Below are 13,728 nucleotides of genomic sequence, written 5' to 3'. Positions count from 1 at the left end.
CCGCCTGGGCGGGGGCCGCCCTGCCGTGCACGCCGCGGAGTCGGGAGCGCGCCGGGCCCCGCCGCGCATGCGCTCCTCCCGCTCTCGGGCGAGCCCAGCTGCTTCCTCGCAGCTGGAGGGGCCGGGCTGGCGGGCGCGCGCCTGGGGCTGCTGCTGCTGCCGGGGCTCTTCGGGCGGGTGAGTGGCGGGGGCGCGCGGGGGGGGGGAGAGAATCGGGCTCGTGGCCCCGCCAGCCCGGGAGGAAGAGGAGCCGGTGGTTTCTCTCCTATCCTTTGGGCCAGGAGGAGGAGGAGGATGCGCACTGGGCCTCCCTCCTGCTCCCGGGCGCGCTCTGCGTGTGCTCAGAGGCTCAGGAACCCCTTCCCCGCAGGCCCCCAGCCACAGCTGGGAGCAGGTGCCCGCCAGGTGTCTTTTGCCTGCAGTCAAAGGCCTCCGCTTTTGGAGACGGCCGGCTCCAGCTTTGCGCATCCCGCCCGGAGCCTGCCTGGCTCTGTCTCTCCCGTGGCGATGGTGGGGGGTCGGAGCCATTTCCCTGCCCCGGGCAGGGGGGATGCAGATGTTTCGGGTCCCTGGATGTGATGCAGCCGGGAGGGGACGCGCCTGGCCGAGGGCGCGGATGCCAACACCTCCCTTTGCGCGCACGGGGCAGGTTGCCCGCCGAGGAGGCAGCTGCTCGCAGTTGCATCAACATGGAGGGGTGCGCCTTGCAGTCCCGGGAAGGGAAGGATCCAGCCTCCTGCTAGCCTCCTCTCCTGGAGGAGGAATTCTCCAGGGCTCCTCCTCCTCCAGGGCGGGCTCCTTCCCGGCACTCCCTCGGGGAGCTTCCCCGGGGAGGGCGCCCCAGAATCGTGGCCCTGGCAGGGAGGAAAGAAGGGAGGTGGGCCAAGCCTAAGCAGGCTCCGGGACAGTCAGCCGGAGTGGAAAGGCCTGCTTCCAGGAGTGCTCAGCAGACAATAGACGGGGTCCCATGTCACAGTGACACCCGAGGAGGAAAGCGGCAGCAGAGGGAGGGACGGGGAGGAGGCTGGGTGGCCATCTGCCAGGGATGTTTTAGCTGAGATTCCTTCCTGATTTGGGGACGGGGAGGACTAGGGGGTTCCCCTTCCAATTCTAGGGTGCGGTTTCCTGCTCCTTGCAGAGCCATTTTCACAGCAGGCTGTTCCTCCTGTTTCTGGCCAAGGGGGGGGGGTTACAAGAGGTCCCCCCAAAATAAAACTTCTCTGGGTGTGTGCAGTGCAAGCGGTTCCTCCTGGGCCCCTGCTCCGGAAAGGGAGAGAAGGGTGAGCCTGGTAAGGCCGGCTTGCCAAGGGTTAGAAGGAACTGAGCTGGATTCCTAGAGAGGACAGGTTAAAGATGGAGGGGGGGGAAGGTCCTCCAGAGCAAAAGCACCTCCCTCCGAAGCCCCTTCCCGCAAGGGTGTGTCTGGCTGTTCTGTCTCTCTGCTGTGCAAATTAGTGGCACCTTCTGGGATCTACTGTCTCTTCTGCCTGTGCTGTAGAGGGAAGTGACAGGCGGGGGGGGAGGGGGGCGCTCGTCAACCTGTGAAGGTAGCCCATCTGAAAGAAGGAAAACTCTGACCGTAAGCCTCCATTGCCTTGCAGGATACAGTGGTACCTCGGGTTAAGAACTTAATTCGTTCCAGAGGTCCGTTCTTAACCTGAAACTGTTCTTAACCTGAAGCACCACTTTAGCTAATGGGGCCTCCTGCTGCTGCCGCGCCGCCGGAGCACGATTTCTGTTCTCATCCTGAAGCAAAGTTCTTAACCTGAAGCACTATTTCTGGGTTAGCGGAGTCTGTAACCTGAAGCGTCTGTAACCTGAAACGTCTTTAACCCGAGGTACCACTATATATTTGGGAGAAGGAAAGGACAAGGAGTAGACTCTGAACAAGTCAGAATAGAGTCCCTAAGACAGTTGGATGGTGGCTGGTACGCCTCCTGGAAACTTCTGCAGCCAAACTGGTTCCAAACATTCTGCTCTGCATTCATTTGGAGGGTCGAGAGGAGGGTCTGGGCAGCCTAGGACTGCCGTACATACTGCCCAGGCTTGTCCCCCATAGAGGTTACTTCAGTGCTGCTAACCTAGCAGTTTGACTTCATCCCCAGAGACATGGTCTCTTGAGACAGACAGATGCCAGCAACAATTACCTGCCCTTTACCCCAAGTCCCCAGGGCAGATTGCAACATTAAAACACAATATTAAAAACAGTTTAAACCACTTACCATCATGGAAAGAAGGTGGGTCCTAGCTGCTTTTAATACTGTTTTCATCTTAGCCCTCACCTGCACCTCCTTTGGCCTCCCTCACTTGGCCCTCAGGGGGTTGGCCATCAGAACAATAACAGATAGATATATTTCCACAATAGACTCTCTTGAGAACGTTGGAGATTTGAAGTGCTAGAAAGTGAGACAGAAGCAGGACGTGAGGGTGGGCGGGAGAGCAAGTCTTGAGGACCCCAAGGGTTAGCACTCCACTCTAGCCTAGTGTCCACATTACACAAGGTACAAATAACTCACTTGTCAATCACAGTTCTGAATTCATTCATTGACTGAAAACATTGAAATTGCCTGCACATTTTGCATAGTAACTTCTAGGAAGGCTAGAGGATAGCTTCTCCATCTTCTTCCTTTTGTTGTTAAAGAAGGCTCAGAGTCTTGGCTGTAGTGTCCTGTGGGTCAGGTTCTTAGCAAGACTCGCCCACACTTGCTTATCTTGACAGTGTACCAATTCTGTAACAAAAACAATGCATTTGCTTTGTAGGGTTTGGCAGCAACTCTAATTAGCACAGTCAGAACTTGGAGGCTCTTGAAGGCTTCCTGAGAGCACAGATGGATGAGCAAGATTCATCTGGAACTGAAGCAGGAAAAGTCAGTGCCTTCAAAATTGGGAGCAGATTCTGGGAAAACTCTGTGCAGACGATACTGAGTGAGGAGGACGCTCTCTGCTCAGATGTGCAGAGCCAGCAGTGCAGGCAGTTGTGCCACCAGGAGACTGAAGGACCCCGAGAGCTTTGTAACCGACTCTACCACCTTGACTGTCAGTGGCTGAAGCCAGAAAGGCACACGAAAGCTGAGATGCTGGACCTGGTGGTCTTGGAGCAGTTCCTGGCTGTCCTTCCACCAGAGATGGAGAGCTGGGTGAGGGAATGTGGAGCGGAGACCAGTTCCCAGGCGGTGGCCCTGGCCGAAGGATTCCTCCTGAGTCAGGCAGAGGAGAGGAAGCAGGCAGAGAGAAAGCAGGTGAGATAGACTTTCCTCTGGATACTCCCAAGGGGCTCTGAACAGGAGGGCGAATATCCCAAAATTCTCTCCTAATGGCCCTCACCTTTTCTTTGAAAGAATCCAAAGAATGATATCAGACACCCCTAAAGTTTTTGCCTCTGCCATTGCTTTCCTAATCTTTCTCCTCATTCTCTGCTTTGAATCCTTGTTGCTCTTTCAGGAAAAGGATCTGTTTGCAGAAATGGGCCCGGATTCCTCTGGGGCAGAGAAGACTCAGCTGAACACCAGAGAGTTGACACTGGGTAAGGAGGAAGGAGTTTTTTCTCCGTTTGGTCTCATTTTGTGGATTTAAAATTAATCCATGGGTTCTTTTAATCTTTTTGGGGAAGACACTTGGGGACAAGAGTCCTCAGGAAGGGAGACATTTCCCCCCCACAAAATATGAAATAGGTACAAACTTCAAACTGCACTCAGCAGGGGAGACATGTTCTAAGGCCTATTTCATAGAATCATCGCGTTGTAGAGTTGGAAGGTACCCCAAGTATCATCTGGTCCAAACCCCTGCAATGCGGGAATCTCTGCTAAAGCACCCGAAATATATATATAAAAATAAAAAAAAATGTCCAGTAGCAGCTTAAAGGGACCCCTGACCATTAGGTCCAGTCATGGCCGACTCTGGGGTTGCGGCGCTCATCTCGCTTTATTGGCCCAGGGAGCCGGCGTACAGCTTCCGGGTCATGTGGCCAGCAGGACTAAGTCGCTTCTGGAGAACCAGAGCAGCGCACAGAAACGCCGTTTACCTTCCCACTGGAACGGTACCTATTGATCTACTTGCACTTAGACGTGCTTTTGAACTGCTAGGTTGGCAGGAGCTGGGACCGAGCAACGGGAGCTCACCCCATTGCGGGGATTCGAACTGCCGACCTTCTGATCGGCAAGCCCTAAGCTCTGTGGTTTAACCCACAGCGCCACCCACGCCCAAGAACTAAGTTTGTTCGTGGTATAAGCTTTCGTGTGCATGCAAGCTTATACCAAGAACAAACTTTGTTGGTCTCTAAGGTACTACTGGGCAATTTTTTTATATATTTTGACTGCGTCAGACTAACACGGCTACCACCTGATGTTAAAGAATCCATGACAGATGGCCATCCAACCTCTGCTTGAAAACCTCCAAGGAAGAAGAGTCCACCACCTCTCAGAGGAGTCTGTTCCACTGCTGAACAGCTCTTACTGTCAGAAAGTTTTTTCTGAATGTTTAGTCGGAATCTCCTTTCTTGCAACTTGAAACCATTTTTTGAGTCCTACCCCCCCAGAGCAGGAGAAAATAAGCTTGCTCTCTCTTCCATGTGACAGCCCTTGAGATATTTGAAGATGGCAATCATATCTCCTCGCACTCTCTTCTTTTCCACGCTAAACATACCCAGCTCCTTCAAGCATTCATTGTAAGGCTTAGTTTCCAGACCCTTGATCATCTTGGTTGCCATCCTCTGCACACGTTCCAGCTAGTCAACACAGTTCTTAAATTGTGGTGCACAGAATTAAACACAGTATTCCAAGTGTGGTCTGACTAAGTCAGAATAGAGTGGTGCTATTACTTCCCTTGATCTGGACACCAGACCTCTGTTGATGCAGCCTAGAATAGTATCACATTGTTGACTCATGTTAAGCTTGTGGTCCACCAAGACCCTGAGATCCTTTTCACATGTACTGCTAGTAAGCCAGGTGCCCCCCATCCTATATTTGTGCATCTGGTTCTTCCTGCCTAAGTGCAGAACCTGACCTTTGTCCCCACTGAAATTCATTTTGTAGCTTGTGCCCAGTTCTCCCATCTGTTACGGTCATTTTGAATTCTGATTCTGTCTTCTGTGGTATTAGCTACCCCTCCCACTTTGGTGTAATCTGCAAATTTGATGAGCATCTGCTCAGTTCTTTCATCTAAGTTGTTTATAAATATGTTGAACAACAACAGGCTCAGAACAGATCCCTGCGGCATCCCACTTGTCACTATTTTCCAGGATGACGAGGAACCATTAATGAATACTCTTTGGGTTTGGTCAGCCAACCAGCTACAAATCCACCTAACAGTCACCTCGTTCAACCCATATTTTACCAGCTTCCTCATGAGAATATCATGGGGGACTTAGTCAAAAGCCTTTCTGAAATCAAGATACACTATGCCCACAGCATTCCCCTGCTCTACCAAGTTTGTAAAGAAATCAGATTGGTCTGGCATGACTTATTTGGGAGAAACCCATGCTGGGTCTTAGTAATCACCGCATCCTTTTCTAAATGCTCACAGACTGACTGTTGAATTATCTGTTCTGGGACCTTCCCTGTTATCAATGTCAAGCTCACCGGTCAGTAGTTACCTGGGTCTTCCTTTCCCCCCCTTTTGAAGATGTGGACAACATTTGCCCATCTCCAGTCTATAGGGACCTCACCTGTTCTCAAAGATAATAGACAAAGGCTCTGAGATTACACCTGCAAGCTCCTTTAGCACCCTTGGGTGCAGCTCATCAGGCCCTTGAGATCTGAATTAATTTAAAGTAGCTAGTTGTTCCCTTACTACCCCTTTTCCTATCTGGGCTGCAACTCCCTCCTTATATCATTTATTCTGTTATCACCAGGTTGGGCATCGCTTTCCTTTTGGGTGAAGACAGAGGCAAAGAAGGCGTTGAGCAGTTCCGCCTGTTCTCTGTCACCCGATAGCATCTCCACATCATCTCCACATCTTCTACCACTTGCTTGTTCTTCCTTTTACTTTGGACATAGTCGAAGACTATTATTATTTTTTATCCTCTCTTGCAATCCTGAGCTCATTCTGAGCTTTAGCCAGCCTGACATTCCCCCTGCAACTGTTGGCTACTTATATATACTCCTCCTTTGTGATTTCTCCTTTCCTCAATTTCTTATACATGCCCTTCTTAACTCTTAGCTCCTCTCTAAGCTCCTTATGCAGCCACATCATGCCTCCCACTTTGCTTTCTTGTTGGCTTTGTCTGCATTTGGGCCTTCAATATTTCTCCTTTTAGAAACTCCCATTCTTCTTGGACTCTTTTCTCTTTGAGTATTTCTGACCATGAGATCTCACCCAAGAGCTCCTTCAGCTTTTCGAAACTGGGCTTCTTAAAGTCCAGAGTGTGTGTCTGACGACAGCACACTCAGTTTTCCCTTGCCTCTGTATCCTGGAACCCAGGAGAACAGGATCACTTCCTCTTGAGTTTCCGAGCACTTCCACTTCATCAGTCGGTTCCTTGCTATTAGTGAGGACCAGGTCCAAGATAGATGATCCCCTTGTTGGTTCTTCCACCTTCTGAGAAATGAAATTGTCAGTGAGGCAAGGGAGGAATTTGTTAGACCTTACACCCGTGGCAGTTTGAGTCCCAGCAGATATCAGGGAAGTTGAAGTCCCCCATGATGACTATTATGGTTAGAGATGCATTGCTTCACCTCTGAGAAAAGCATGCACTCATGTCTTCCCACATACCTTTGTCAGGTGGCAGAAGGATCCCAGCAAGACCTCCTCATTCATCTTTTCATTGTGGTGGAGGGGAAGCAGTGGCTGTGGAACCAGACCAGGTAGGAAGAAGGAGCGTTGTGGGGAAAGCAGCTGCAGAGTGGGGCAGCCAGGGCCCCTTTGGGGCTGAATAAACTTCTGTCCTCCTTTTAGCTTCTGTCAAAACTGCCCTGAACATGCTATTCAAGGTTTATGGGCTGAGAATAATGAACAACCGCCTCAGTTTACCTTAGCCTTCTGAATGTTGCAAGTATTGTTTTTCAGTTGTTGTAGTTTTGCTTATATATTTATCATTGGATGTTAAAATAGGCTTCTAAGCAGTTGAGAAGCCATAGAAAACAGTTGCCAGGGTTCACTTAACCAGTCCCATCAGCTGCACAATGGGGCTTTCCCGCTGTCTCCTCCCCCTCCCTGTGCCCCCCTGTGCTCCTTGAAGTTGGCTTTAGGGCATCTGGGGGTATCCCTCCCCAGAACAGCACATGGGGAGGGAGAAGAGAGAGGGAATCCTTGAGTCTGGCCAACTGGAATACCTAATTTGAAGAGCACAATGTGGAGTTCCACCCATTTGCACAAAGATTAATACCCATCATAAAAATACACAATAAAAGAATTCTTTTAACATGTTACAACCAGCATCCATACTTAAAATGTGCAGCCAAACAATCCCATTAAAACAGCACAGCAAAGAACAGGCAGAAAACAACATAACAATGTGTAGAAGACGATCTTTCTGCTGCCTGAGAGCAAGACATTTTTCTTCTTCTTTTAGGGTCTAGTATGCTTTGAAGATATAGCAGTTCATTTCACAGACGAGGAGTGGGCGTTGCTGGATCCTGACCAGAGAGCTCTGCATAATGAAGTCATGGAGGAGAATTGTGGGATCATGAACTCTCTCAGTAAGGCTCCGTGTTGGATCATGATGTCTGTTTTGAAATTCAGTACAAATCCATATGTGATGAACTTCCTGTATTTTGATGGAGCTCAACAGGGCCACCTATAGCATCTGCTTTTCTGACACCGCCACAGCACATTTAGAATGGAGGGCTATCTACTGTTTGGCCTGCTAATATTCTTCTTCCATTTATTCCTTTTTAAATGATGATTGGGCTGGTCTGAATTGCCTAGGCTTCAGAGTTGTTAGGGGAGTTGAAGAAGCTTCGGTCAGGTTTTTTTGTTTTTGCTTTTGTCTGTTTTTTGATTGAGCAAAGGGATGACTGACCTTGGAAACGGAGCGGATTTCTTGATTGGGCCATACAAAACCCATCCTAGAAGAGAGCTAGGCTTTTCAAACAAAGGTAGTGAACCCTGTAGTAAGACCTCACATATGATTCCCTTCGATTCTTCTTCTTATCACAAGTGTTCATGAGCATTGCTCAATAGTGGGGGCCTCCATTTCTTCCCGAGGCTCTAATCTGTTTATCTGTTTGTTGCAGATGGTGATGAATTGGAAATTAAGAACAGGGGAGCCCATGACGAGCTCCATCCAGTGGAGAATCCGTATGAAGTTTTGGATTCTGGAGAGAGCCTGAGTGAGAGCTCCCATTCTGCTTCCCATCAAATAAATCCCACTGGGAAGACACTCTATCAGTGCTTGGAATGTGGAAGCAGCTTCACTCGGAAGGAAAGTCTCACTTCCCATCAAAGAATTCATACAGGGGAGAAACCCTATCAGTGCTTGGAATGTGGAAAGAGCTTCAGTCGGAACTCCCATCTTACTTCCCATCAAAGAACTCACAGTGGGGAGAAACCATATCAATGCCAAGAGTGTGGAAATAGCTTCACTCGGAAGGAAAGTCTCACTTCCCATCTTAGAATTCATACAGGTGAGAAACCATATCAGTGCTTGGAATGTGGAAAGAGCTTCAGCCGGAAAGAAAATGTCACTTCCCATCAAAGAATTCATACAGGGATGAAACCATATCAATGCCTGGAATGTGGGAAGAGCTTCAGTCGGAAGAAAAGTTTCATTTCCCATCAAATAAGTCATACGTGGGAGAAACCATATCAGTGCTTCGACTGTGGAAACAGCTTTAATACAAGCACAAACTTTCATAATCATGAAAGTAGTCACCTTGGGGAGAAAACATTTCAATGCCAAGAATGTGGAAAGTGCTTCACCTGGAAGAAAAGTCTCATTTCCCATCAAAGAACTCATACAGGGGAGAAACCCTATCAGTGCTTGGAATGTGGAAAGAGCTTCAGTCAGAGTGCCCATCTCACTTCCCATCAAAGATCTCACAGTGGGGAAAAACCCTATCAGTGCTTAGAATGTGGAAAGTACTTTAGCCGGAAGGAAAGTCTCACTTCCCATCAAAGAATTCATACGGGAGAGAAACCCTATCAGTGCTTGGAATGTGGAAAGAGCTTCAGTCGGAAAGAAAGTCTCACTGCCCATCAAATAATTCATACATCGGAGGAACCATATCAGTGCTTGGAATGTGGGAAGAGCTTTAATATAAGCACAAACTTCTGTCAACATCAGAGAATTCATAGTGGGGAGAAACCATATCAGTGGCTGTGTACAAATTTGATTTTAGAAGACTTTAATTAGTGTGAGAGTAAAGATTGCATTAGTGTGTTTGTCATTTGTCAACCCAGCAAAGAAGTGGGCTTTGTCTTATAAAACACCCCGTGCCCAATATTTCTTATTCTATGTACCCAGATCTGTGAGGTGCAAGTCATCGGCAAAGGTTTTGAATGTCCCCTCTGGGGAGAGGGTAAAGAACAATTTGGCAACACTAATGAGGCAGCCAAAAATGCTGATTTTTTTTTTTGAAAAGTTGACAGGCAATTCATAGTTTACAAATTTGTGGTGCTCCTGAGCACTACTTCCATCCTCAGCATGTCCAGGGTGGCAGTGGTGTCAGCTTGAAGTTCTTCCTGGTATCTCCTGACCAGACACAGGACAGCTCCCAGGAGAGCCAGAAGTTTCAGGCTTCCCTCTGTGAGAAGGGTAAGTTGAGGATTCCCTTGCTGCTGTCCTCCTCCAATTATTCAAAGTACATTCCGGGAGGATGCAAGGAGCAAATATTTGTTATCCACGAGGAAGAAAATGTTATGTGCTTATTGTACTCAAAGCAGGTTGGGAGCAATAGCAAGCAAAGTTTATTTGCTTTAGCCAACCCCAGTCCTCATCTGCACACATCCGACACATGGAAAAAGGCTTAGATTGACCCAAGATTCTAAACAACACAACTCATCCCAGTGGCAGGTGTTAGACACTTTTCCCCATGCCACGTGGACATATCAACAGATCTTGACGAATTGGAATTCTCTTATCAGTATCTCACGTATATTCCTTGAGCAGGTGTCACTGTTTTACTTCTCCCCAAGGTTAACTGAGACTCAGTCACAATGGACAAGGTATTTTTGAAACCATGCTGGGCGGCTGTGTCTCAAGTCAAGGCCTTGTGACCCTCTCCACATAAGTCTGGTGCCCCACAGATTATTGGTTCTCACACTCTTGCTCTTCTTCACAAGAATGGGAAATGATTCTGTCCAATGTATAACTTTGTCCATGTGTATTCTGTCTTCCAGCCTATCACCTGCAGTCCTTCCCCATAGCTGTTCTTGAATGTGACTGTACTGAACATTAAAATACTGTTCCATGCCACCCCAGTCTCCACAGCAGTGTGAGATTCCAGTGGTCTAGGCACTTGCCCAGATTCTTGTTGCCTTTGGAAATGAGGCACCTCAGAGACTGTGGTTTATTTCATAGACTCATAGAGTTGTAGAGTTGGAAGGGACCCCTAGAGTAATCTAGTCCAACCCCCTGCAATGCAGGAATCTCAGCTAAAGCATCTGTTTACTTTTAACCATTTCCAGTGTCTTTATTAAGGCTTTGACTAGGTTTCCTGTTCATTAAGTGTCTCCCAATACCCTTTTCCGTCTGTCTGCAAAACCATTCAAGATTAATCCCAGTTGCCCTGTCTGGCCGATTCTCTTTTCAGGCATACGGTGCCCACCATAGAGCCCATAACAATTTATTCTTTTCCGTGTTCTGGAACGGACATTCACTACATGCAGTCCCTAAAAGCAGCTAGTTCTGTACTGTAAAAGGCTGGTAGAGACCTTTTCAGTTTAGCTAGGCCATAAACCAAAAAGTAAATGGAATAATCGAAATGAAATTATTGTTTTCTCCAATATATATATATATATATATATATATACCCACACCCACACACCAACACACACCCCTGACCAGAAAACCCAAACCAGCTGTAGGGTGGGATGTATTTACACTGGTGAAAGGAAATCTCTCCCTTTCTGGGAAAGGCTCTGGCTGGGGAGAAACCTTCCTTACAACTGGCCTTGACCGGCTGTGAACTTGCGGTGTACTAGGTTATGAAGTCCTCAAGCCCTCCTTGTCTCTCCCAAGGATCCTCTGAAGACCATGAAATCCCCAGAGACTCCTGACAAACCTTCTCTCAGAACGAGTTGGCGTTCTTGTCAGGATAGGATCACTTCTTCCCTGAAATTCCTCTCTGCCTCTTGACCTTCACTGTTCCCTTTTGGACTCCTGCTTAAAATATGCTTTTCAGGCAAGCATTTCTGGATGCGTAGATGTTGATGTGTTTTAGTCTTGAACTGTTAATGTTTTTACTGTTTTTGATTTTTATTTAGCTGTTTAATTTAAATGATTTGTTTTTAACTGTTTGTAATAGATAATTTTAACATTTCCAGTAAACCGCTGAGATGTTTTTATTACCATCAAGTAGCATATACATTTTATTAAATAAAAATAAATTAATCTCACCCACCATGTTCTTACTATCATGGCTTTCTGCAAAGAAATGGGGCTCGTGACATATATACGGTAAGTTGGGCCAGAAAAACCCCCAACTCTCCCATCACATTGTTGATGCTGCCTAGACGTGGAGGTGCTTTCTATTTATTTCTTTAAAAAAAATGGAGGTAGGGGCACACTTCAGAATGGGATGGGGCTGCTACAACCTGGATCACATCAGGTGAGTCCACTTATGTAGGGGTACAACTATCCAGAGTGTGGGGGTCAGGTGGGATTGCTATGAGGAATTATGAAATATGGAGCAAGCCATTGCGTCCGTGATGAAAGCATAGCATTGACTGGGTTTGATTCATTGACAATAATTTCTGATCGAATCCCACAAGCCTCTGCATCTCTGCCATTTTCTTTCTCTACGCCTGACAGGCACGTATAAGCATTCTGAAACACAGGCCAGTTGCTTCACCAGGCATCCTCAGTACATAAAGATAGTAAGTTACTTTGATGTAGTTTGTGAATCTTTAGATAGATCTTAAGGGCCAGGAAGAGAGTTCACAAGGAGATGGTATATACTGCCATCCTTCCTCTCCTGTTTATGACCTCTGGGGTTTTGCTGAATGCATTCCTCTAGTCCTGTTTTATTTACTCTCAGATATATATGCATGCTCAAGTAGGAAATAGTTTCTCTGTAGTTTTACTTTGTCACCACGTGGGGTTTTTTTGAAATGCTCAAAGGAAATCTGATTGGTTCTTACGAACACTGTAAAAAGTTCTTTTGTGAATAAAACGACCTGGGCCAAGGGGTGGAGAGGGATTATTATTGGCACCTCCTCCCAGAGTCTTGCTGGTCAAGCTTTGTGTGTATTTTATTAATCAGAGTCCAATCCTTCCTTGCTTTGGGAACGCTACACACTTCTTTTTTTTTTTTTTTAATTTTTATTAAGGGTTTTCTTGTTTTACAGAAGTAAGTGTAATGCCTCGTTGTTGTTTTTCCATGTAACATTTTTACAAATCCATTTCATTTGTTGAGGCATTAGGGGGAGAAGAAAAGAAAAAAAGGGGGGGTGGAGAGAGGGAAGATGGATGGGGGTGGGGTCGGGTGGCGGTGTTTCTATTGTGTTTAATGTATGTAGAGTTTGGGGTCAGCGTTGTTTGTGTTGTTCGCTTGTGTTCCTTTGGTGGTGAGAGAGATTGGGATTGGCCTAGGGTGTGATTGTTTGCTTGTGATTGGCTGTGGTGATCTTTGTTTTCGTGTGTGAGTGAGGTGGGTGGGTGTTTTGGATCAGGTTAGCCATATTGATTTGTATGTTGTTGGTGGATTATTGTCATTGTCCTGTTGGGCTGTGTATGTGATGAAGGGGAGCCATACCGGGGTGAAGGCGTCTTCTTCTGTTTGTCCCCGTGTCAGTTTCAGTTTATTAGTTAATTTTTCTAGTAGGGCTGTTTCCCATACTATTTGGTACCATTGGTCCATACTTACTCCTGACAGGTCTCTCCAGTGTCTGGCTATGATGCTTCTGGCTGCTGAGAGTAGGTGGGTTATGAGTTCTTTGTGGTGTAAATGGGCATTGTTGTCTTGGAAAATGTTTAGTAGGGCCAATTCTGGGGTGATGTCTATTACTTGTTTAGTTATTTTACATATTTCTTGTATGGCTGTTGTCCAGAATAGTTGGATTTTGGGACACTCCCACCACATGTGGAGGTATGTGCCTGTGGAGATGCACCCTCTCCAGCATTTTGGTGAGGTTCCTGGGTCTATTAGCGCTAGTTTCCTTGGTGTTAGGTACCACCTGTAGGTGAGTTTCAGTGTGAGTTCTTTTCTTTTCGTTGATATGGATTTAAAGGGGGGTTTAGACCACATTCTGGTCCATTGAGTGGGGTTAATCTCATAGCCTATGTCATTCTCCCATTGTTTTTTGATTGCATCTAGGGGATTTGCGGGGTTTTGGAGTAGTATTTTGTATATTGCAGATACCGTCCCTTTACACACTTCTGAAGGTGAGTTATGTGGATTCCTCCCCCAGCCCTACCCTGGAGTGCTGGAAGCCACAGGAGGAGAGAGGACTCTTGTGCTCAAATCGTGCTTGCTGGTTTCCTGAAATGGACGTGCTTGGCCACTGTGAGAACGGTGCTGGCCTGATCCCGTAGGCTCGTCTCATGTTCTGATGCTGCTGGACAGATTAGAGGGAAAGATGGAGCAAAGGTTTTGCTTTGTGCTAGGAAGTGTCATAAGTTTGTATGTCTCC

The 13,728-nt window shown here is 47.2% G+C and overlaps 2 protein-coding genes across 6 annotated transcripts in view; one reads left to right on the top strand and one right to left on the bottom strand.

The window, feature by feature from the left end:
* Positions 1-19: 19 nt before the first annotated feature.
* On the top strand, positions 20-11,493 carry LOC310660915 (uncharacterized protein). 4 transcript variants are annotated; one of them, XM_083406451.1, is made up of 6 exons: positions 20-177; positions 2,761-3,239; positions 3,442-3,523; positions 6,718-6,800; positions 7,508-7,634; positions 8,172-11,493. In XM_083406451.1, the coding sequence occupies exons 2-6, from the start codon at positions 2,829-2,831 to the stop codon at positions 9,287-9,289; spliced, it is 1,821 nt and encodes a 606-aa protein (XP_083262577.1). In that variant the 5' UTR covers positions 20-177; positions 2,761-2,828; the 3' UTR covers positions 9,290-11,493. The 4 variants fall into 4 exon arrangements, with proteins under 4 accessions (XP_083262577.1, XP_083262579.1, XP_083262580.1 ...); XM_083406453.1 differs by having other exon boundaries at positions 37-177; positions 3,461-3,523; XM_083406454.1 differs by lacking the exon at positions 20-177 and adding an exon at positions 1,854-2,237 and having other exon boundaries at positions 3,461-3,523.
* Positions 4,878-13,728, bottom strand: part of LOC310660977 (uncharacterized protein) — a 776,342-nt gene continuing 767,491 nt past the window's right edge. For both annotated transcript variants that reach the window (XR_014503677.1, XR_014503678.1), the window contains exon 4: positions 4,878-5,752. The gene's annotated coding sequence lies outside the window, so the exon portion shown is untranslated. The remainder of the gene's footprint in view (positions 5,753-13,728) is intronic.

The sequence above is a fragment of the Podarcis tiliguerta genome (assembly GCF_965153285.1).
Source record: "Podarcis tiliguerta genome assembly, chromosome: 12".
Taxonomy (NCBI): Eukaryota; Metazoa; Chordata; class Lepidosauria; order Squamata; family Lacertidae; genus Podarcis; species Podarcis tiliguerta.
This window is presented reverse-complemented; position numbering and strand designations above follow the sequence as displayed.